General features: G+C 55.6%; 1 protein-coding gene across 1 annotated transcript; it reads right to left on the bottom strand.

Moving 5' to 3' along the window:
• Positions 1-2,470: 2,470 nt before the first annotated feature.
• Positions 2,471-18,434, bottom strand: VSX2 (visual system homeobox 2). Its single transcript, XM_040641276.1, has 5 exons — positions 18,065-18,434; positions 16,682-16,766; positions 12,739-12,862; positions 3,711-3,891; positions 2,471-2,890 (listed from the first exon to the last, which is right to left on the bottom strand). Exons 1-5 carry the CDS (start codon positions 18,432-18,434, stop codon positions 2,565-2,567), a joined length of 1,086 nt encoding a protein of 361 aa, XP_040497210.1. The 3' UTR covers positions 2,471-2,564.
• Between the last annotated feature and the right edge of the window lie 3,506 nt (positions 18,435-21,940).

Consider the following 21,940-nt stretch of genomic DNA (forward strand, 5'->3'; position numbering starts at 1 on the left):
AAGAAAGAAAGAAAGAAAGAAAGAAAGAAAGAAAGAAAGAAAGAAAGAGAAAGAAAGAGAGAAGTGGGAGATTTTCCACATGTGCCCTCCAGGGTCTGGGTCCAGAAGGATTATACCGGCTCCCAATGCAGGGTGAGGGGACTGCTGACCACCTGTCACTCTCCTTTGATGATGGCCAGCCAGAAAGCTCTCTTCTGAGAAGGAGTTCCCCATCTGAGGCAATTTGAAACAATCTTATGAGATTTCTTGAGCCCAAAGCTCAAATATAACCTCTCTGGTCTTCTCCCTCCCTCTCTTCTTGTAATTCCACCCAACACATCATGGAGCCGATGGGTTGCAGCTGTCTGCAGGCAATTTCTTGCCGGCCTTCCCTACGCCCTCTCCTGTTTCCTTCCCTTCTCTTTAACAGGCTTTAGCATAGTTCTCTTTGACTTTCAGTTCCAGATACCACTGCCTGTCCCGTTTGTCGTCGTGTTTGAGTTGTAGGCAAGATTTTAGAGTGCACACATGTACACGAGAGGAGGGAGTCGGGACTCTTGGGGGCTAAGGGAGGATGAGTATGAAGGAAATGAAGTTGTTAGTAAGTCAGTCAAGTACCAGAGGGCAAGGTTAACTAATTCGTTGTGCGGGAAGCAGGAGGGAGTCGTAGGTAATAACTTAGGGGCTCAATGGCTGAGATAATTCAGTCGTGTCTACAATGGAGGAGGGTCTCATAACACAGACACAAATGTCATTGAAAGGTGGTGTCAGCTCCGCGGAGAAAGGCAGGCCCCTCTGCCTTTACAGCTGGAGTCATTTCGAAGGAGGAATCTGGTAATTTTGACTTAAAAATGTCTTCATGGATTTTTCTTTTTATGCTCCCCATACACACGCCGTCCTCACCCATGGAGGCTTCCTGGATCCCTCCCCTGATGTTTTTACATCAATTTTATTCTTACTTGTATCTTTACAGAAAATGGCACAGAAATCACAGGTTTAGAATACCTAGAAGTTGTTACAGTTCCGTATTTCAAACACCTCAGTATCAAGTTTCTCTCTTCCCGCTCTATGTACAGTATTTACACGCCAGGGGTTACAGTCTCTAACACTTCAAACCAACAGGGAACAAAGACAAGGAGAAGAAGGGGGTTCCATGAACAGAATGAGGAAGAAATCAACTTTTGATACAGAATTAAAATCCAAACTCACTGTCTCAGGCCTTTCTCTTGAGAGGTACTCCCTGCAAAGGGGGGTGGGATGGTAGAGGGAAATGTCGAGGATGGAAGGGAGACAGGCCTGGCCCGGGGGTGGAGGGGGCAGCTGCAGAGAGCCCATCTGGGCAGAAGTTTCCTCCCATCAGCAGACAGGAAGAAGGCCCCAGTCCCCTGTTCCTACGTGGTCCCTGTGTGCAGCCTATTCTCATGGACAGAGGCCCCAGCATACACCTAGCAGGTGCGTGTGCCTGTTGCTTAGTCCGAGTCTAACCCTGGCTCCTGCCTTGCTCTCCTTCGAGCCCTTTCTTGTACCCTTCCTGACCACTCCTTGATGCTTATAGTAGCCCCAGACCCACTCCAGGCTTGGCCTCCCAGGGATGGCCCGGATCAAGTCGAGCCAAGATCTGTGGCTTCCTATGTGTTCACTTTATAGCTGGGTTGGGTTGCTCCGAGGCAGGACACGTGCGCACCAATAAACTGCAAGAAGCTCTAGAAGGGTGTCTTGCACAGCGAGTCAGGGTCACAGGTAGCATATCGGGCGGTCAGGATGCTTCAGAATGCAGACCCAAGGGCTCTGGGTAAGAGTTTGGGCTCCCCAACGGTGCCCTGACCACCGCACTTGTGACAGGGGCCCCCTGGCTGCAGGGCACAGGCCCTGGACGCTACAGGTACTGTCCGTGGCCACCTGCGGTGCCGGCAGCCATGCTGGGGGGAACGGTGGGGCAGGCTGGGGGTGGAGAGGGCGGGCAGGTTCCTGAGGGTGACTGTGGAGGGCACGAGATGGAGGGGGGCGGAGGGGCTCAGGATGGCACCTTCCAAGCTCAACCTGGAATCTGGGTCCCAGTTTTGCTAAAGACTGGGGGGCTCAGGACATTGGTACTAGAGGGCAGGTCCTCAGTCCCTGTCACTGTCGTGGCAGGCAATGAGTTGGTGGCGGTGGGCTTTGGGCCTGGGCAGAGCCGAACCCACAGGGGGTGTAGAGGGTGTAGAGCCGGGGAGGGGAGGCTCTTTCAAGCAAGAGAACAGAGTGAGGGTGGATTTGGACAGTGAGAGTCCCCAGGGGACTGAGTGAAAGCGGCTTGAGGGGGCGGTTTGGGGCAGCAAGAAGGCTTCTGAGGCAGGGCCGTTGGGATGAGGAAGAGGATGCTGGAGAGGCCAAGACTAGATAGGGGGTGTCTCAGCATGGCCCAAAGCCTCGGCCAGAACTGAGTTGTGCCTGAAGTCAGCCCGAGGGTCATGGCAGGGGGGGGGTTGTGGGCAGGGGGAGGCTGGCAGAGGCCAGGCCTGAGCCCTGCCTCGGAGAACACCTCCCAGCACCACAGGCCCCGAGGAGAGCAGAGTCCTGGGGCTCGGCATCTGCCAGCCCTCCACCTAAGCCATGTCCTCAAGCTGTGGTGGGCTCAGCTTCTCCGTCGGCCTGTCTTCGTCCACGGCCTCCTCCGCCTCGGGCTCCTCGGCATTCCGGGCCAGGCTGTCGGGCCCAGACACAGTCCCCAGCACTTTGGTGCTGTGCTCCTGAGCTCTGGCTCGGAGCGCTGCGATGCTGTTCTCCCTCAGTTCCTCCTGGGACATGGCCGCTGGGGGCTCGGGGCCCCCCTCCTCCTGCTCCGCCTTGTCGAGTCTGGGCGGCGCCTGGCGCTCCACCTCGGGCTTCCTCCCCGACTCCGCTGCTGCCTCCAGCGACTTTTTGTGCATCCCTAAAAAGAATTGTTGGTATTCGGGTTTAGAAAAGCGCCTGGGAAAGCCATCTTGAACTGAAAACGGCAAAGATAGAGAGAGGCCAGCATTAAGGACAAGCAGAAAGCCTTGCTTCACACACCGCAGTCGCGCGAGTCCCAGGGGCCGGGCCGGGGCAGCAGGAGGGGGGCCAGGGGCTGGGGGCCAGCTGGGCACCAGGCCTGCAGGGGGCTTCTTCGGGTCAGGTCCTTGGGCACCTGGCCTCCAGGCAGCCTGTTCTGTCCCTTCCCAAGCGCAGCATGTGCTCCCCCATCCCTCCCTCCTGGGATTCCAGATCTTAGAACCCCAAGATAAGCTGGTGCTGTTACCAGACATAGGCCCCGAGGGCAGGTGGGGGGAAGATGGCACGTGGAGAGATTTCAGGGGGAAGAAGTCCTTTGGGCAAAGCCAGAATGGTGGCCAGAGGGCCCTAGGGGTCCCCTCAACCCCCAAGAGGAGCTGTTTCATTCACCACACCTCTGGCCAAGGGAAGAGGAGGGTACAGACCCTGGGGCCACAGCCACACCCTTCTCACAGGACAAAAGAACCCACAGTCAGGGACCTGACAGGGATGAGAGTCTGAGCCGCCTTGTAGGGGGGCGCAGGGGATAGACAGCAAGCCCTGGGCCAAGCTCGCCCTCTGAGCCTCCTAAGGGAGACTAGGAGGCCTGCTGTGGAGTGCCTCTGTCCTGCTAGGCCGCTGTGGCCAGGTCTCCCTGCTCCGGGGCTCTGTCTTCTCCTCCAGGGAGCCCGCTCTCCTCACCACAGGGGCAGGGCCCCAAGGAGGGTGCGGGCTCTTACCCAGCAGCCACGGGGCACAGGAGTCCATGATGCCATCCTTGGCAGACTTGAGGATGGATTCTGGCAGGGGGATAGAGTGCCGCACCATGGCCCCATAGAGCCCATACTCCGCCATGACGCTGCTCCGGCCCCAGCACTTCTCCCGTTTCCTCCACTTGGCCCTGCGGTTCTGGAACCAGACCTGCAAGTGAGGACGAACAGGGCAGAGGTATGTTCTGAGGGGCACTGAGGCCTTACTCCAGTGGGCCCCCTGTGAAGGTCCCCACCCCTTTTATTGCTGCATCCTCTTGTGACTCCTAGTTTCTCCAGCAGGGTGCCCTCACTTAAGCTCCCCAACTCCATGGTACTCCCAGGGTTCCTCCAGGTTCAGAGTGCCCAGAAGGAGGGCACCCAGTCCTGTAAGAACATGATGGGTGAAATGGGTCGTTTTTTTCTTTTTCTTTTTTAAATCAAAGCAGTTCTAAGGATGATGGGATAGAGGGCTCTGGGTCAGGGTCTTGAGGTGGTGGGCAGTTCCCAGCATGGTCCTCGGTTTGCAGCTGAGAAGCCCCAGCGTGGTAGCTCTTTTGCAAGTGGTCACACCTCCAGCAGATAAACAGAATCTCTTTTCTGACTTGCAGAGGGACACATTCCTTCCAGGGGCTGGACTAGCCATGCGTCTTGTTCCGGGCTCCCTCTCCACCAGAACTTCAGAGGCTGAACGGTCCCTGAAGCCAGGCAAGGGTGGACTCAGGCAGCAAAGGGTATGGCATCCGGGTATCAGGAAGCCCCGGGGACACTCCCAGGAGACCCGAGTCAGCCTCCTTTCTCTGTCCTGTCCTGGCTAAGCCCTGCTTTGCCATAGTGCCCTCCGTTCACCAGCTCTCCGCAGTTTTGGACCTAACCCTGAATGACATTCCAGGGAGCTGGGCATCCATCCCTCAGTCAGGCAAGGAAGACAAAATCCTCCTGGTGTGCAGAGAAGGGGGGATGGGGACCTAGGAGGGTGCAGTGGGGGACACCCTGGAGAACGTTTCTCCACGCCAAAGCTGACTGGTGCAGGGCATGGGGTACCCTGGGGGTGTCAGCAGCGCTCCTGCCCCGTGCTTGGAGCGGTCCCTGCCATGCTTGGGGGAAGGGAGATTTCTCAGTCTCCCAAAGCAGCTCTCGTGAGACTTCCGGCAGCTGACAGGAGCCAGCGCCAGGGACAGCTGCACTGTCCCTCAGGCAGGTGAAAGCTCGGGGAGAAACCGGTGGGCTCTGGAAGGATCCCAAGCCCGACCAGCGGCCCCCTCCCATCCCCTCTCAGCCCCTGCGGGCCCTGACCCCCGGGATGGCGAGACGCCCGAGGCGCCCCGGGAAGTGGGGGGATGAGGGGGAGGACAGAGGCGGGTTCGGGGAAAATCTATTAGTTTCCTCTGCGATTTCCATTCCCTCGCCTCGGCCGGGTCCCCCGCCCCTTCCCTCCGGGCCCCTCCCCCGCCCCCGGAGGCGGAGGTTTCAGCTTTTGATGAAAAATTGCTCCAGCTCTATTCAGGAGGCGGCAAAAGAAGAGTCACCCCCAGGGGCAGCCGTGGGCTGATTGAAAAATAAGTTAATTTCTGTTTGAATCGATGGGCCTCAGGCACTGAAATATCACGGGAAATTAAAGCGGCTGCTCTCTCGGGAGCCGCGGCATTGACCCGCACTAATTAATGCTGGGGAGGCAGCGCGAGCCGCGCCGCGAGCCGCTCCCCCTCCCCGGGGGACCCCAAACACTTCTCATTTAACTAATTAGACGGGGAAAATTGGGTGTTAATTTGTTTAGGATTTTTTCCCCTCTTCCCCCCGGCAGCTCCCTCCCTGCCCCCCCCCCCCAGCGCGGGGGCGCGGGAAATGAATGCGGGGCTCGCTGGCAGATGGCTGCCCGGGTCACTCTGCAATCTTCTCCGACTTGATTGCTTGATTAGGTCGTTAGCACATTAAAAAAAAAAATTGCTTGCCGTCTGGCGCTGGCGTGATGAGTGGGACGCGCGGCAGCGCCTGGGTAATTTATCTTTTTATACGGCAAAGAATTTGATTTCAATCTGCAGATATATGGGGCGCCTTTGACACCTGTTTAACATCGTGCCGCTGACAGTTTAACCCTTTGCTGCCTCGGACGCCGGGAGGCCCGGGCGGGTGTTCGGATCCGCGCGCCCCCGCTGTTCCAGCCGCCGCCGCTATGTGGCGCAGTGAGAGCCCCAGCGGCCTCAGGCAACCCCGAGTCTGCGGCTGAGCGCGGCCCGACGCCTCCAGCAGGGGGCGCCCCGGCAGTCCTGCCTCGCCTCCCGACGACCCTCATAAGAGCCAAGTGGTCACAGACAGGCTCTGCGGGGCTGCGGAAAGACCGCGCGGTCCATGCACACCTTTAAATGGACCGAAATGTGTGTAACCCTGTTTTGAAATTTCTCCGTTTGTAAATAACCAGGAACCTACAAAAATGGGAGAGACGCGGCCCAATCCTTCCCGGGCCTCGCCACCCCCAATAGAAAACGATCGCTCGATCCAGCCTGGATGGCTCCGCCTGCAGCGAGCTGCACATTTGCCACCACCGGGTTTGGCACCTGCCGTTCCTGCTAGGGCCCTCCTAGAGAGCTGCGGAGCCATTGTGCAGGGCCTTTCCCCTGGTCCGGACCCAGACCGCCACAGGTGACCCCTGCCAAGGAAAGGGTTTATGCAATCTGAAAGCCCCTGGATGGCTGCGCTTCGTGGCCTACAGAGCGGAGACGATGAGCAATGCGAGCCCCGGCTAACTCGCCCGTCGTGCTGGCCTGGCTCCACGCTGTGCTTAGATCCCTCCCCAGCGCCACCTGTCTGTCCCGCAGGCTCTCCTCCTGACTGTCTGCCAAGCCCAGTGTCTGCGGTTTGTCTGAGACCTCTGTCCTGTCCCATCTTCCTTCCCAGTAGCACTTGGTGGCCCTCTATAAATACCCACTTGTCACAATCTGCCTTCTCCCATAGAGGAAAAATCTGAAAGGACTGATCCACATAAAAGTCTGTGACTCCTGGTTTCATCCACCTCTCAGAGAACACAGACGAATGAAGCCCTTGGTGATGGACTTCCAGGCACCCAGTGTGACCACAGAGTGTTGGGAAGGCTTTCTTTATGAATCTAAGTAAGACATCTGCGTCCTGGTCAGGAGATGACCTACCCGCTTGAATACAGTGCATTATAAAACAGCCAGACCACAGCCCTTTAACTGAATCCATGGGCAGACTCCACAATGTTTGGGATTTTAGAAAGAAGAGGTGACGCATATACCACATTACATGGCACTGCTGCAGCCCGCCAGAGCCAGACTCACTCGTTTTGATTTCTGCAGCAAAACACGTGTATATTCACGCTAAAAGGGATAAATAAAGGGCATAAAGTCAGGTCTGGGTTTTGCCACTAGTGAGTTCTGATGCCTCACTTAGGAAAGATCTGTCTTTTCAGCACAGTGTGGATTTATGGATTCTGCACACGGGATTGTGGATTATACAAAGACAGAGATGCCCCACCCGCCCCAGTGGATGCCTGGGAGGATGCGCGGTCCTGGCTTCCTCTGGATTCCATGAGCATTGGTTCTGGGGGAGGGGGCAAGGCTCTCACACGGAAACTGCGTCTTTACTGGAACACTGAAGAAGGGGGTGCAGACTTGGGATTCAGATGCTCTCTGGAGCCTATAAACAGAACCATTTTCCTGCGTCTCCTAATTTAGGCAAATGAATAACTGGTCTACAGATCAGACTTTGCCCACAGACATTCCCAAGGGAGTTGGTGCCAGCTGGTCGTTCGAACCAGGAGTCATGCGGACCCTTGCTTATGGGCTCCTGGAATGCCTGGCTCTCTGCGAAGACCAGATGCTGCTCCAATTTATGGAGGAGACCTGGACAGCCAAAACAATTTCTTTTTAGGACAGTTGGCAGGGAAGCTGTGGCTTGATGCCTTGGAGGGAAGTGTACAAGGAATTAGCATTAACCCTAACCACTCTTCATGTCTGCTTTTCTCTACCCTTCGTGGAAGCAACTGGCACGTATACAGAACTTGATGTTTACAAGAAGCACTGAAGTCAGACAGTCCCGAACTGGAATTCCCAGCTGCGGCAAAAATTGCTGTGTGATCTTGGGCAAGTTACTTGCCTTCTCTGTCTCAGTCTCTTCGAACATAAAATAATGCCTATTTTTCAGGGTTGTTTTGAGGATTAATGAAATAAGTGACAGTTCCTAAAACCCATGATTATCACATAGAAGGTGTCCAAAAAGTGCTACTTATTATTATTTCAATGGAGGCAAAGAAAACCAGGGGGAGTCTGCCCAGAGGGCGGGTTAATCAACAGCATTACCTGCCCCTCTGGCCTCCTGCGCAGGCCCTTTAGCAAGGCTGGACTGACAAATAATAACTCCAGGAGAGGGGCAGAGGGACAGAACCAATCTTCGAGCTGGACGATTTTAATACAGCTAGGCTCTGTTTCCCCTTTAGGCACCCAGAGGGCCAAAGGGAGGCCCCTGCCACTCTCAGCACATTTCTAATGTATTCCAGGCCCTTGAGGCTCAAATTCGAGAGAACAGGCATGCAGTGCCCAACGCTCCCTGCACGTTGGCTGTGATCGGAAGCTAGAAGGCCTTGGCTGGAGATCCTTGCCCTGCCTCCAACTGTCTTAGTGATCTTGGGCACGTTTCTTGACCTTTTGAGCTTCCGGTTCCTCATCTGTCCTGTCATACCGCCTCCTTGAAGGTTTGTTATAAAAATTAACTATAATAGTGCATGGAAAATGCCTGGCACATAATGAGAACTAAAAAACACTGACCAGCTGCTGGATGAATTCTGTGGATAAACGTGCAACAAGATGAGGCTTTGCTTTCCAGCAAATGCTCAATGACATTTTTTTTGCATAAAGCCAGGTCCTCCCATCTCCCACCTTTGAGATTCCTGCTAAGCATTTAGGCCCTTTTCCCTACTTGGTCTCTTGGTTCTGGCAAGCCCCAAATATTCCTTCGGCCCCTCGCGCCTTCCCTTTCCTGGCTGCCCACTTTCTACAGGAGACCGCCCCTCTCCCGCGACAGTCAAGCCTGGCACTCCTAGCAGAAGCTGCGTCAAGGCCGCAGTGGGGACCAGAGCCCTGCCTCACACGTCAGGGCTTCGAGGGCCTGAGAAGGGACCCAAAAGTGACACCAAGGGTCAGAGATTTGGCACTCCAGGTGGATCTTCCAACTTGGGAAAGAGTCTGGGTTCCTGCATTGCCCCTCAGAGGTGGCGCCCTACAGCACACAGTAGGATGCCTCTGGCTGCCAGCAGCTGGCCAGGCGGGAGCCTCCACAGCTGGCAGCGAGGGTCGCAAGAGATTGTGCCTCCACGGATAGACGGGACCTGGGGAGGGGTACTTGCCCAACAGGTGCTCTCCTGCCACCGGGCGCACTTGGAGCAGAGCGGGCAACCAGCAGTTTCTCTCACGGTGAGGGTAGAGCAGCTGTGCTTGTGCCCATGGCCTCTCTTGTCATCACACAGCTCCTGTCTTGCCAGCTCCCATCCTGGCATCTCTGCAGGACACCGTACCCAGGGCTCCTTCCCTCAAAGGCCTCGCAGGAGGCCCTCTGTGGTCCTCCCAGGATTGTCCCCCTCAAGGAGACATCTCGTAGGATGGATGCTCTTTGCACATTCCTGTCGCTCGCCTCCCCAGGCCCTGCCTTCCGATCTTGCCTCCTACCATCAGGCCTGGCTCTGTCAGCCATGTGGCGGGTCCCATCACATTCACCCGGCTTCCTTCCTCTCCTCGGGCTGGAAGCTGATTAATTTGAGCTCATCGCGGTAATGATTTAATGACTTAACACTCCACATGCGCTCAGCATTCCTGACACCATATTTCAGCATCTCCCTTGCCGTCCCCGCTTCAGGCTCCGAGAAGCCGGTCCTTGCTGCAGCCTCTGATGTCCAGTAGGGGGCAGCTTTGCCCACATTTCCCAGCAGCCCAGGCAGCATCCTTCCCTGCGCCCCTGACCCTGCGCATCTTGTCCCTCATCCTGCCCTGTTCCCCCACTTCCTTCCACTCATATTAAACCACGTTAAATGCAGAAACTCCTTTACAGAGCCTCTGACCCAGCGTTTTTACACCGGCTGCCCGCAATCACTGGAGAGCTTTAAAAACATACAGACGCCAAAGGCTTCATGCCAAAGCAATCAAATCAGAATGGCCGGGCACGGGAGCCCGGCATGGGTGCTTCCAAAAGCTGCCCGGTGATGCTAATAAACGTCCCTGGCTGAGAGACTGCATATCTTCTAACTTCTGGAATAGAATCCCTTCAAACTTCGTTCCCTATCCGTGGACAGGGATCCCTTTAAAAGAGGCAGACATGAACAGCACTAGTCAGGGTATCCAAGCCATGAACTTATATATAAGAATTTGTCCACTCGAAAAATAATTTTTTAGGAGTGAGTTTTTGAGGTTTTTTCTTGAGAACAATGCCTGCTACTCACGAAATGGTTATTTTTATAAAAAGGTTTGATACAGGTCCCCACCTGGCCTCCAGCCATCTCTGCTCCCCCAGCTTCAAGTCAAAGCACAGGCTTCAAACTCAAGAGGCAGGTGGTGACCGTGTGGGCTTTCGATGCAGACCTGAGTTAGAGCCCGGTGCCCCCCCCGCTTCCCAGCTGTGTGGCCTTGGGTCAGTTGCTGTGCTTCTGCTTCCTGGGTTGTCCCCAGGACTAAATGAGATCAGTGCTGAGATCGAGCGAGCACCGGGCACCTGCCAGGCATCTCTCAGAACACATGACCCGTGGCTCACGGCATCTGCACCAGGGGCGGGGGTCACCATCATCCCCATTTTACAGATGAAGAATCAGGGGCTCTGCAGGTTGAAGTAACTTGTCCAGTCACCCAGCTGGGAACGGTGGAGCCAGGATGTGTCTGGCTCTGAAACAGCGTCCCTAACCACTACGCAGACTTGCCTCTCCTGTGCACGTCGTGCGTTCAGAACACTCGGCACGTGGAAACTGATTTGTAAAGGACAGCTGTGATCGCTGCAGATACATGCTGAGACTTTTCCCGGGCCACCTGGGCAAGGCTATGTGACAGCTCACATGCACCTTCTGGAGCCGGCATTTAGCCAAAGAACCCTGTGGTGCTCAAAGACTCTGAGACATTCTCAGCTCCGTTCTCCCAGATCTGCAGTCCTCGAAGTCCCAGGGCCATCCACTGACTCCATGCCTAGCTCCTCCTTGCTGGCTCCTGTGGCTTCAGACTCCACCCGACAGATGCCCCCTGGCCCCACCCCCAGGCGACTTAAAGAAGCCTAGCATCTGCCTACTGGGGCATTTGTGGCAATGCAGTAATAGCTGAGCAAGAGCCCCAGAATCCTTCACGCACTCCCAGCCACCACCACCATGGCTGAACAGATCGGGCCCACCCCCCGCAAGAGGCAGCTGTTCCTTCCTACTGGTCAGCAGTGCCAGTGTGAGGCCTACCAGCAGGGGAGTTTCTCAGCTCTCCACCCCACCCCGGCCACTTGTGATGGCCAACTTTGTGCAAACAGAGGCCAGGTAGGGGTTACCACTCCACATTGACTGGATTGGGTCTTGGCTTACACACACATACACACACACACACATGCGATTCAGAATCAACACCCCAGGCTTACCCCACTGGAACCCAGTTGGGTGGGGGGGTGATGGATCTAGGCCACCATGGATAACGCACCAAACAGATAATCTGCTTATGAATAATTGAGCTTATTGTTAGTGTCAATGTCTAAAGCCACTGGCTGAAATTCCTAATAGATTTCCAGGAGAGAGGAAGACTCTTCTGGAAAAATAGCTCATGTCTCATTTCTAAATCTCTGGTTGTCCAGTGAGAGAACACAAAGCAACCCACAACTCATCTGGTTCTCCCCCCAACACACGTCCCACCTCCAAGGGTTCTTGACTGGGAGGGGTTTCAGGAAGTCGAGACCCCCGCTCCCCCTCACTTTTCCCAGCCTTAGCAGTGAACTGCTCTGGACCATTCCACTGATGGAAGCAGTTTTCACTTAAGGATGTGATTCAGTTAAGGCAAACCCAAATCTTCTGGAAATGTTCCTTCTACCCCACTCGCTTCTTCTGACTCATGGAAGCCCTACCTAGAAAATCATCAGACTTCATCTTCTCCCAGAGAAACGATTAAGCAGACCCAGTCCTGCCTAGTGAGGGGGGTTCTGACCTTGGAAAGGTCTTGCTGCTGATGAAAGGGAGCCCTGTGCCCAGCACAGCTGAGAACATCCCAGTCCAGACCAGTGGTTGGTTATGACGCAGAAGTCTCTAGGACAGGGGCACCTGGCTGACTCAGAGGAGCATGCGACTCTTGATCTGGGGGTTGTAAGTTCAAGCCCCATGTTGGGTGTGGAGATTACTTAAAAATCAAATCTTTAAAAAAAAAAAAACTGTAGGAGAGGAGAAGGGCTTAATGAACCATACTTGCAGACAAGAGTCCCCAGCCACATCCCAGGCCAGACCCGAGCAGGAGCTCTGGGCAGGGCCAGTTGTCTGATTGTGAGAGGAAGGAGTTTCAGGTGAATGGAGGTGGTGGGGAGTAGACAGAAAGAGGGGGGGGCGACCTTTTCTTCATGAGTCAGGGGAGCAGAAGGAAGGGAAACAGAAAGGAGTCAGGACTAGAAGCCATTCTCCCCTCCTACCCACCTCTGGCCTTGGAGCAGACATTTAGCTATACCTAAGAGCTATTTGCCACAACGGAGACCCCCCCCTTAGAACCCATGACCCACCCAGAACACCTTGTCTCACCACAGGCCCCTTCACGGTCTGCCTGCCATACTCCTCAGGAAGCCTACATTCTGGAACAGCAGGCCAGCCACATCATCTGAGTCTCTTGTCCCCCCACCCCCCACAGTGCCCACCTCACATGGTAGGTGTTCAGCAAATACCTGTCAGCTTAACTGGACTATTCTTCACAAGGACCCAGAGCAGGGGGGTGGGAGATGGGGTCACAGGTATCCAGGAGCCTGGGGCAGTCAATGCCTCAGAGAGTGTGGAAAGAGAGAGAGGGACCTGGGGCTCTGTTACCTGTATCCTGTCTTCTGGCAGCTCCGTTTTCATGGCCAGCATCTCCCGGGCATAGACATCTGGGTAGTGGGCCTCGTTGAATGCCTTCTCCAGCTCCTCTAGCTGGTAGGAAGTAAAGATTGTCCTAAGGGGAGCAAAACCAGACACTCAGGATCCAGAAACTGAAGGACACTGGTCCAGGGAGGACAGAATGACACTCCTCCATGCCTCCTAGACAGACCTGAAACACAGGGCTGGCTCAGCATATCAGACACAGACTCCCTCACACACACACACACACACACACACCCCACACTCTCACACTCATGCTCACATATGTTCACACACACTCGTAGCTTAACCCTCTAGACTCTTCTTCATTCAAGGCTGAGGACCCCCACTACCCTTCTTGGGAGGACATTATTTTAGCCCTCAGTGACATTTCATACTGGGAATCTTTCTGGAAGTGATTTGGGAGAAAGTGTGTTGAGACAGAAATTTCAGAAAACTGTAGAAAGCCCTTCTTCTTCCTCCCAAGCACAGAGTGAGGGACTCACCAGATAAACAAACCCTTCAGGCCTACTGGGACCTGCTTCCCAGTTTCCTCGCACAGACAGTAGTTTATCTTTTAAATGACACCCACGTTCAAAGACCCACCAGAAGGTCCAATGGAACGGAACAGCTTGAACAGCTGAGAATTGACTCTCCCACCTCCTCACGCACCCCGACACTTTGCCCTCCTCACCTGCCCCTCCCCTGCTGCCAGGTCTACTAGCTCCTCAGAGCTGCCCTCGGAGCCCGTCCACTTCCTGTGCTCAGAAGACAAGGAGCACCTTCCAAGCAGCTCACACCTAGACTCAGCCACTCATCAAGGGGGCATCCCATTCAGGTCACTGTGACAGAGCCCGCCTGCGCAACCCCCACTCCCCACAGAGCCGTCTACATTGACCTATTAGGGTCCTAACCTGTTTTAAGAATCCGGTAAAAGCTACATCCTTTTGCCCCAGGAAAATGGGCAAATGAATACACTCCAGCACAAAATTTTACCTCCAACATCAGGGGCTTCGTAGACCCCCTGTTCCCCATAAACCATACACGCCCTCTGACAGGCACCAATTCTTCTCTTTTCAGACCTTAATTTCACCCACTTCCAGGTGACCCTTATCCTGTACCCTTATCAATCAATGGGCAAGATAGCCCTGATTCCACACACCCAGCTCGTAAAAATGGTTCATTCTTAGCTTGAGCCCCTGGATCTGACCCTGGGGACCAGCACAGGGGGCTAGAATCCTTCACTGATGCCCTCACTCTCACCCTCACCCAACACAAGGAAAAAGTACACGTGTAAGCCCCATTGGGTCCTTGTGCTGGTGTCGGCTTTCATATCTTGGGGGAAGATGCAGGGGATGTGTGAGGAAGAAAGATTCTGCCCTTTATAGAAAATGACTGGCTTGATTCTAAATTGTTTCTCCTATTCTCTTGGGAGGGAGGAATGGAATGTTTATGTACACAGAAAGTGAATTCTTCACAATTTTGAAGATCTGCTGGTTTCTATTTTGCTCTTGCCACTTACTGAAGGGCCCCTGAACAGATTGTCAAAATAAACAATCAAAGCATGTAAGTCTTCTCAAAGCTAGGGAAACCGAGGCACACAGGTGTCGTGGTTTGGCCAAAGCCAAAGAAGGGAGAGGATGAGCGGTCGTTTAGAGCCGTTCAAGTACCAGCCTCTGCTTGAGAGAACTCTCATTGAAAAAACAGAACAAATCAAAACCTCGAATCCCCCAAACTTTCCCTCATTCCTGCCTCAGAGCTAAGGAAACCCTCCTCTCCAGGGGGCTCCTGCATCCCAAAATGTGATCTGAACCCTGCTCCTGGCTTAACGCAGAGCCCCACACTCTTCAGGTGCCCACTGCATCCTGTCTGCAGAGAAGCTGTGCTTTCCCGGTGCACAGACGAGCAGAATGAGCAGAATCCGAGAGACTGCCAAGGCAGCTGTTCCATCCCTACTCCCGTCTCCGACCCTTACTAAGCCCAGCGTGTTTCCGGGAGAAAAAGAGATGCCCATCTCTCATTACCAGATCCGGGGGCTCTTACCTGGAAATCCCCAAATGAGAGAAGCTCAGGAAAAAACTTTTTTTTTTTTTAACTAATTAAAAGCTGCACCGGCCATCAGTAGCCGTTCTGATGTCTCTAATGATCTGCTCTCTTCATACACCAGAAATCACCTGAAACCTAGGGCAGGTGGGGGTGGCGCTGTCTCACTGGGAACCCCCAAACATCTCCTCAGTGGGGAGAGCGTCATGGAAGGACAGAGTCAGGAGCCTTAAGCAGAGACTTTGGGCTAGAGGTCAGCCAGTCCAGCTGCCACACAAGGAGATGTGCTGGAGCAGAAACGCTGTTCCGATGCCCAGGGGATGGTTTCTCCTGGACTCTCCTTGCTGTGTGAACCTCTCTTCCCGTTTCCACACCAGCACAGAAGCAGTTCAGCCCCAGCTCTGACCTGTCCCCCCTCCATGGTCCCCGTCCCTGTCCCTGCTCGGGGAAGCTGACAGGATCTCGCACCCTGGGACCCGCAGGAGAAGGGTGCGTAAAAGACACTCTAATGAATATTTGTTGGATGGATGAATGTAAAAAAAAATGACCCAGGATCAATGTTTCCATTTAAAATAAAACAAAGCTAAACACAACAAAAACACTGCCTAAAGGGAACGAATAAACGAGGTCACTGAGAAACCAAGTCGAAGTTCACCCTCATTCCAGCCCAAACCTATTGGGCCCTTAGAGGACAGGAAGAGCCATTTTAAAAGGTGGGAGCCAATAGGGGAGTTTCCAAGGGCTAGCTAAGAGAGACGGGAATGCAGAAAAGTGCCCAGAGAAAGAATGCAAAGAGGCTGGGAACAAATTGGGGAGAAGAGGATGGAGTGGATGGCAGCCAGGGGAGCTCCCCAGGGGAGAAATGTCCCTTGAGCCAGCAGGAACCTTGCAGGCACCCCACCTGGACTGGGGCGCAGAGAGAGATTGGGGGAAACAGACTGGCCGGTAAGCACAGGGAAGGAATCTGGAAGCAGCACTCGCAGAAAGTCAGGCAGATTTTTGGTTCTCACTTCTTTATTTCCCTAAAACCCCCTCATGAATTTCTACAAGGAACTATAGTAGCCGTGGTGTGGATGCGGAAGGGAATGAGGGTCTGGGGTGGGGGTGGGGGCTGCTTTTCAGGACATACCTTTCAGCACCTATTGAATTTTAAAGTTGTACCAGTAATGCCTACTTGAAGACTTATTTTTTAAAATTCTCTCTGTAGCGGGTACCCCAATGTAGCCCACTCGGCTCCAGCTGGGGCTGGTGGCATCATCCAGTCCACACACTTTCCCTCCCCATTTTACAGACCAGGAAACTGGGGCTCACAGAAGGGAAGAGACCCTCTCAGGATCACAAAAGAGCAGAAGCCTAACGAAAATTTTCTACCCGTGCAGCTAGATCGCGCCCAAGATGTTCGGCGCGGTGGGAGCAGAAGGCTAGGGGTGTGGCAGAGCGGACAGGGCCGCGGGAGCGGAATGCGCGCCAGGGGGCAGCGGGCAGAGGGGCCGGCTTGGGCGGGAGGTGCGAGCCACTCTGCCCCGCGGTCCTCCGAAGGCGCTGATGCTTGGATCGAATCTGGGGACCGCCTGCCCCTCTCTGGCTCCAGTTCGGCCCTGGTTTGGCCTTTCCTTTCTCCCGCAGAAGGAAAAAGCCCGGGCCGTGTCGCCTCCCCGGCGGCCACACACTATCCTCGCCCGGTGTGGCTGGACGCCAGGGTCCCGGGCCGATGTCTCCAAACAACGTTTGGTCTCCCCGGCCCTGGAGCAGCCTTGGACTTCCAACTCAGGAGTCGGCGAGAATAGGGCTGGAGCGACCCGACCCCAACAGGATCTGACGGGGAGTGGGCGAGCAGAAGAAGTAACAGAAAGAGCCGCAGGGGCCTTACCTGTGTCGCCGCTTCTTCCGTTTCTTGGTCTGGTTTAAAGCCGATTTGGACATTTTTCGGTCGCTGGAGGAAACATCTTCAGAATCTGAAAAGCGGGCGGAGGCACATGCGGCAGAATGGGGGGCGCGCTCGGCAGCGCCCGGGGATGTCAGGCGCCCGAAGCCCGCGAGGGCCCCACCACGGGCCGCCTCCGGGAGCGGCGGGGGCCTGCTCTGCCTGCCGGGGGAGCCCTCCGAAAGGTCGGCCCCATCCCTCAGCCCCGGCTGGCTCTACCCACGCCGGCCCCCGAATCCGGAGATTTTGAACCGATTTCGTTGTAAGAGAGGCAAAGGCCCCAAAGCGCTTGGGGCAGGGACGGCGGTGGAGCGAGGCAGCCTCAGTGGGTCGCATGGCCGGCGGGCGGGGATCTCCGAGCTGCGCCCTGCCCTGCGCCTGTAGCCCCGGCGCCCCGGGCCCGTAAGTTGGCCCCGGGAAGAGGAGCCGGGGCGCAGGAAGCTGGGCGCCGGGAAGCGCTGGAGTCTCCCCCGGCAGAGCCCCTTTTCCAGTGCCTGCAGAATGCGCCCCCGCTCGAGACCGGAGAGACTGCGACGCGCCACTTTTCGTTGCCCCTCCAAATAAAAATAAATAAATAAATAAAAAAGATAACGAAAAATCGGGGGAAGTGCCGAGCGCGAGCACGAGCCGGAGGTCGCGCGGGTGGGGACGCACCGCCGGGAAAGCAGTCCAGGGAGGGCGCGGTGGGGTCATCCCGGGGCCCCCGAACCCGCCGGGCGCTGGCATCCGATAGATTGTGGCGTTTAGGTGGAATCGGATGGTGGCCGCTCCTGCCGCCGCAGAGGCCAGGGTGTCCAAGCTCGTGGGGTGAAAAATAAACCCCAGCTGACCAACGTGGGCGTTGTGGAACGGAGAAAAAGAGCAAGGAACAACTTTGGATACCAGGGCCGGGGCCGAAGCGGGCACCCGCTTCCTGGGCCGCCAGCACGCGGAACAGAATCGGCTTCCGGAGCGCGGGTCCTCCGGGAGGCCGGGGCCGCGGTGGAGCTGCGGAGCTGGAGGCCCCCAGCCCGCGCCACAGGCTCCGACACCCCAAGCCGGGTTTCCGGTGGGGCCCCCACCCGGCGCCGCGGCAGAGCGGGGCCCGACGCGGGGACCAGAGAAGGGCGCGGAGGCCGGAAACGCCGGGGCCGAAACCAGGCGGGCGCCGGGAGCATCCTCCCCGCGCCGGCCCCGGGCGCGCCGGCCCCAGGCAGGAGCTGCGACCCCTCGGCCTGGCGCGAACTTTTGCGCCGGGAGGAGGCCTTGAGGTGCAAGCGAAAGCCGACGGCGTGGGGCTTCCGGCTCTCGCCCCCAGTCGGGCAGCCTGGCAGCCTCGCCCTCACCTACCCGAGCTGGCCGTCTGGCTGGTGTCCAGCGGCCCCGACGCTCTGCCCAGCGGCTGCAAGTGGACGCTCTGCGGGTCGGACAGCACTTCCAGGAAGGTGGGCTGCGCGTAGAAGCCGGGGAGCCCCCCGGGCCCCAGCAGCCCCATGCCGCCCACTCCTGCGGGACTGAGCACGGAGCGCGCCGCCAGCAAGTGCCCGGGGGCCAGGCCGTCGAGGGCAGCCCGCGGGTGGGAGCTGGGGGGCTCCTTGTTCAAACCCAGTATCTCCTGGATGCCGAACCCCGTGCACCTGGCCGGGGCGCCCCCCGAGGTACTCTTGGCCACTGTCTCGGATTTGGGCTTGCTCAGCGCTTCCCCCGCTTTCCCCGTCATCTCCCGGCTCTTTGGAGGGGCTGAGGCCGCAAGTCTTTTGCTCCCCCCACCCCCCCGCCGGGCTCCCCGCTTCGCGAAGTTGGTCCCAGGTGCCCCCTCCGGTGTCTAATGCTCTGGAGCCCCAAGGAGATTCCCCTTTTATCCAACCAGGCGGCAGCCCAAGTGGGGTCAGAGCTGAGCAGCCAATCACCGGGGCCAGGAGCATTAGGAATTCCAAAAAGCTGGCAGCTCCCGCCGCAGGCAGCACCGAGGGGCCAGGGCGCTGGGGGCCGGGCACCGGGAGGACTCGGCAGGATGCCCATGGGCAGGGACCCCAGGGCCTGAAATGAGACAACAAGGTTCAGGGCTGTTCCAGGAGGCTGGGGGGCTTGGGATTCTGGGCAGAGCCTGGCTGGGACATGTCCCTGGGGTGGGGTGGGAGGATGGGCTGAGGGCAGATGTTAGAGACTGGAAGTCCTCCCTCCCTTAAGTCCAGTGCAGATTGACAGGGTCAAAGAAGCCCAAATATGGAATCCTTGTGTAAAAGGCAGAACAAGGAAAGGGGGCAAGTGCCCTGGACAGGGTGTGTGGTGGCAAGGGAGAAAGAGGGGTCAGATTGTGAAGAGGGAGATGTATGGGTGGGAAAAGCTCCACACCTGCCTTGCAGCACAGGATAAAGCGCCTAGTTCAGAAGAATTACTCAGTAAAGGTCGGCCCAATGAATAAATGAATGATAAAGAGGTCAGGAGTAGGGGTCCCTGGCGGGGCAAGAACAGTGGTGATTTCTTTGGAGAAAAACTGCGGGCATCCACACATCCTCCTAGAGTAAGCATGAGTGTGCCCAGCTTCCGGGGAAGGACTTCATGTATTCTTCCGTCCATTCCTTCGACTAATGCGTATTGAGCACCGTCTCAGGTCTGAGCTAGGACCTCGGGGTCCGCTGTAAATTAGCTAGACAAGGCAAGGGGTCTGCTATACCTCCGAGTTCACGGGGCAGATAGAACGAAGAGGATGGGATTGTGGATGTGGAGGACCAGGCTGGAGCGAGGGCATTAGAGGCAATTAAGAGGTGAGCTTCTGTCCCCAGTTGAGCAGGATCGCTTGACCAACTCCTGTGTTGGAAGTTACAGAATTGCGGCCAACTGGGCCAGTTGAAAAGTGATAAGAAGCGGGACCCTACGTGGAGAATAGGCTGAATTCCCAAAGTGGGCCATGAAGCCACTGGTTTCCTGCTTGAGGGCTCTGCGGGGAGCAGGATCCCCTGGGGCGCAAATGTCAAGTGAAGGTGATTCTACACACACACCTGCCCTGGGCCTCTGAGTGCCAGCACCCCACCAGCTCAGCTAATTCTTCTGTGACATTCTTGGGGCCAGGGACTGTCTTATTTACTCGGCATTCCCCACTCTACTGTGCCTGACACACACTAGGTCTTCATTCCATCTTCCTCGCGCTCTTTCTCGCATGCTTGCGTGCTTTCTTAAGAGGAGTAGCTTTTATTTCCTTGTCTCCCAAATAAAGTTGGTTGAATTGGTTGCTTTAAATATTTCTTGAATTAAAGTCACCCTATGAGGCAAGATAAAGACAGGGGGGGTTGCTTTAGGCCAAGACTGGAAAACCAGACTGGGGGAGAGATTCCATTGAGGATTTCTTGGCTAGTCAGCAGCAAACCCCCAAATACACTGAAACCTCCTCACCCAGCCTCCTGCCAAGGTGTCTGGTACCCCTCGTAGTTGCCACGAGGCCAAACTGAGAGATGAGAGGAGAGCCCACAGGGGGTGGAAACTGAGGCCTTGCTATCAGGGCTGTTATGAGGTAGGTCTCCACTCACCCTGGCTGGGTCCACACAAGAGTTGGAACTGGGCTGGGGGATTTCTTGGTGCAGAAGGTGTCTGGGACAGGTGTACTGTTCACTCCAAGGGCTGCCTCCCTGTCCCATAATAATGCCATTCCTACTGTGCACTTATGCTGCTCAACCCCTTTACGTAGCAAAATCTCTGTCCTCACAAGAACCCTGTTGGTATCTTGGTTCCACATCTGAAAGTTGACATACCTATTCTTGTTTCTTTTTCTTTTTCTTTTTTTTGTTTTCTTTTTTCTTTCTTTCTTTCTTTCTTTCTTTCTTTCTTTCTTTCTTTCTTCTTTCTTTCTTCTTTCTTTCTTTCTTTCTTTCTTTCTTTCTTTCTTTCTTTCTTTTTCTTTTCTTTCTTCTTTTCTTCCTTCAGTCCTTCCTTCTTTTCTTTTCCTTTTTTGTGAGTATGGTTGACATACATGGCATAGCCATTCTTACTTGCAAGCTGCAGACTCAAGGATATGTAATCTTGAGACATCCTTCACCTTGTATTCTATGGAGTTGGGTTCCATGTGGCACCACTCACACAGACAGCAGCAGAAGTGGAGGGGGAGGGGCAGAAGGAATGGGAGAAGCATGCTCCTGGCTGAGCAGGAAGCCCCATGCAGGGCTCCAACCCAAGACCCTGGGATCATGACCTGAACCAAAGGCAGACGCTCAACCGACTGAGCCACCCAGGCGCCCGCCCCTCAGGTAAGAATTTCTATCCCCATTTTATGAATATGGAAACTTAAGTGCCCAGAGAGGTTAGGTAACCTGTCCCAAGTGACCCAGCTAGTAAGCAGCAGAGGCCAGACTCAACTTCAAGCGAGTCTGGTGTCAAAAGCTGTTCTGTTTTGACTTCATCCCTCTCTTGGCCTCCTCTTCATGCCAGCCTACCCTGGAAGGATGAATGGGGATGTTATGTTAATGGCATCTGTCACGTTGCTTACTTATCCCGGGACATCCATGATGAGCCAGATGCCAGCCAATGGGCAAGGATGTGAGTGATGGAAAACAAGCGTGTGAGTGATGGAAGCTCGCCTCTTGCCAGGAGATGAGGATGAAAAGTCTCTTGACCAAACCTGTACCTGAAGCTGCCAGTTCCCTACCCCAGGGAGACAGTCACCACCGTGACCGAGGAGGTGGGGATGGGGGCAACCCCAGGCTCCCTGAGAGACACCTTTCCAGAGACTGCAGGTGGAGGGAGGGCCCAGCATCAGCCTGAAGCCAGCCCCACCCTCAGACCTGAACCTCTGACAGACTCCTGGGGGTGGGGGTAGGTGCTGTCTAAGAATTTGGGTTAGAGGCGTGGGGGGTGAAATGTACCCTTTTGGAGACATTCGGCCAGGTCACACTGGATCCAAATTCTGGGTCTGCCACCTAACAGCTCTGCGGCTTTGAACCAACCATTAAATTCTCTCTTAGCTTTGATTGCTGACCTATAAAACAGCCTGGTACTAGATTTGGGAGCACCCCCTGGCCCCCTGAGATAGCACTGCGGTCAAGAACATGGACTGTAGGGGTGTCCGGGTGGCTCAGTTGTTAAGCGTCTGCCTTTGGCTCAGGACATGATCCCAGAGTCCTGGGGTCAAGCCCCGTATTGGGCTCCTCTGCTGGGAGCCTGCTTCTTCCTCTCCCACTCCCCCTGCTTGTGTTCCCTCTCTCGCTGCCTGTCTCTCTCTGTCAAATAAATAAA

This window comes from Ursus maritimus, unplaced genomic scaffold (assembly GCF_017311325.1).
Source record: "Ursus maritimus isolate PB19 unplaced genomic scaffold, ASM1731132v1 scaffold_25, whole genome shotgun sequence".
Classification (NCBI taxonomy): domain Eukaryota; kingdom Metazoa; phylum Chordata; class Mammalia; order Carnivora; family Ursidae; genus Ursus; species Ursus maritimus.

Coding starts and splice junctions, on each gene's coding strand:
- VSX2 (XM_040641276.1), bottom strand. CDS start 18,434: ATGACGGGGAAAGCGGGGGAAGCGCTGAGCAAGCCCAAATCCGAGACA. Junction 12,863..16,681: donor CGGAAGAAGCGGCGACACAG/GTAAGGCCCCTG, acceptor TGCTCCCCTTAG/GACAATCTTTACTTCCTACC. Junction 2,891..3,710: donor CTGTGCCCCGTGGCTGCTGG/GTAAGAGCCCGC, acceptor AATTCTTTTTAG/GGATGCACAAAAAGTCGCTG.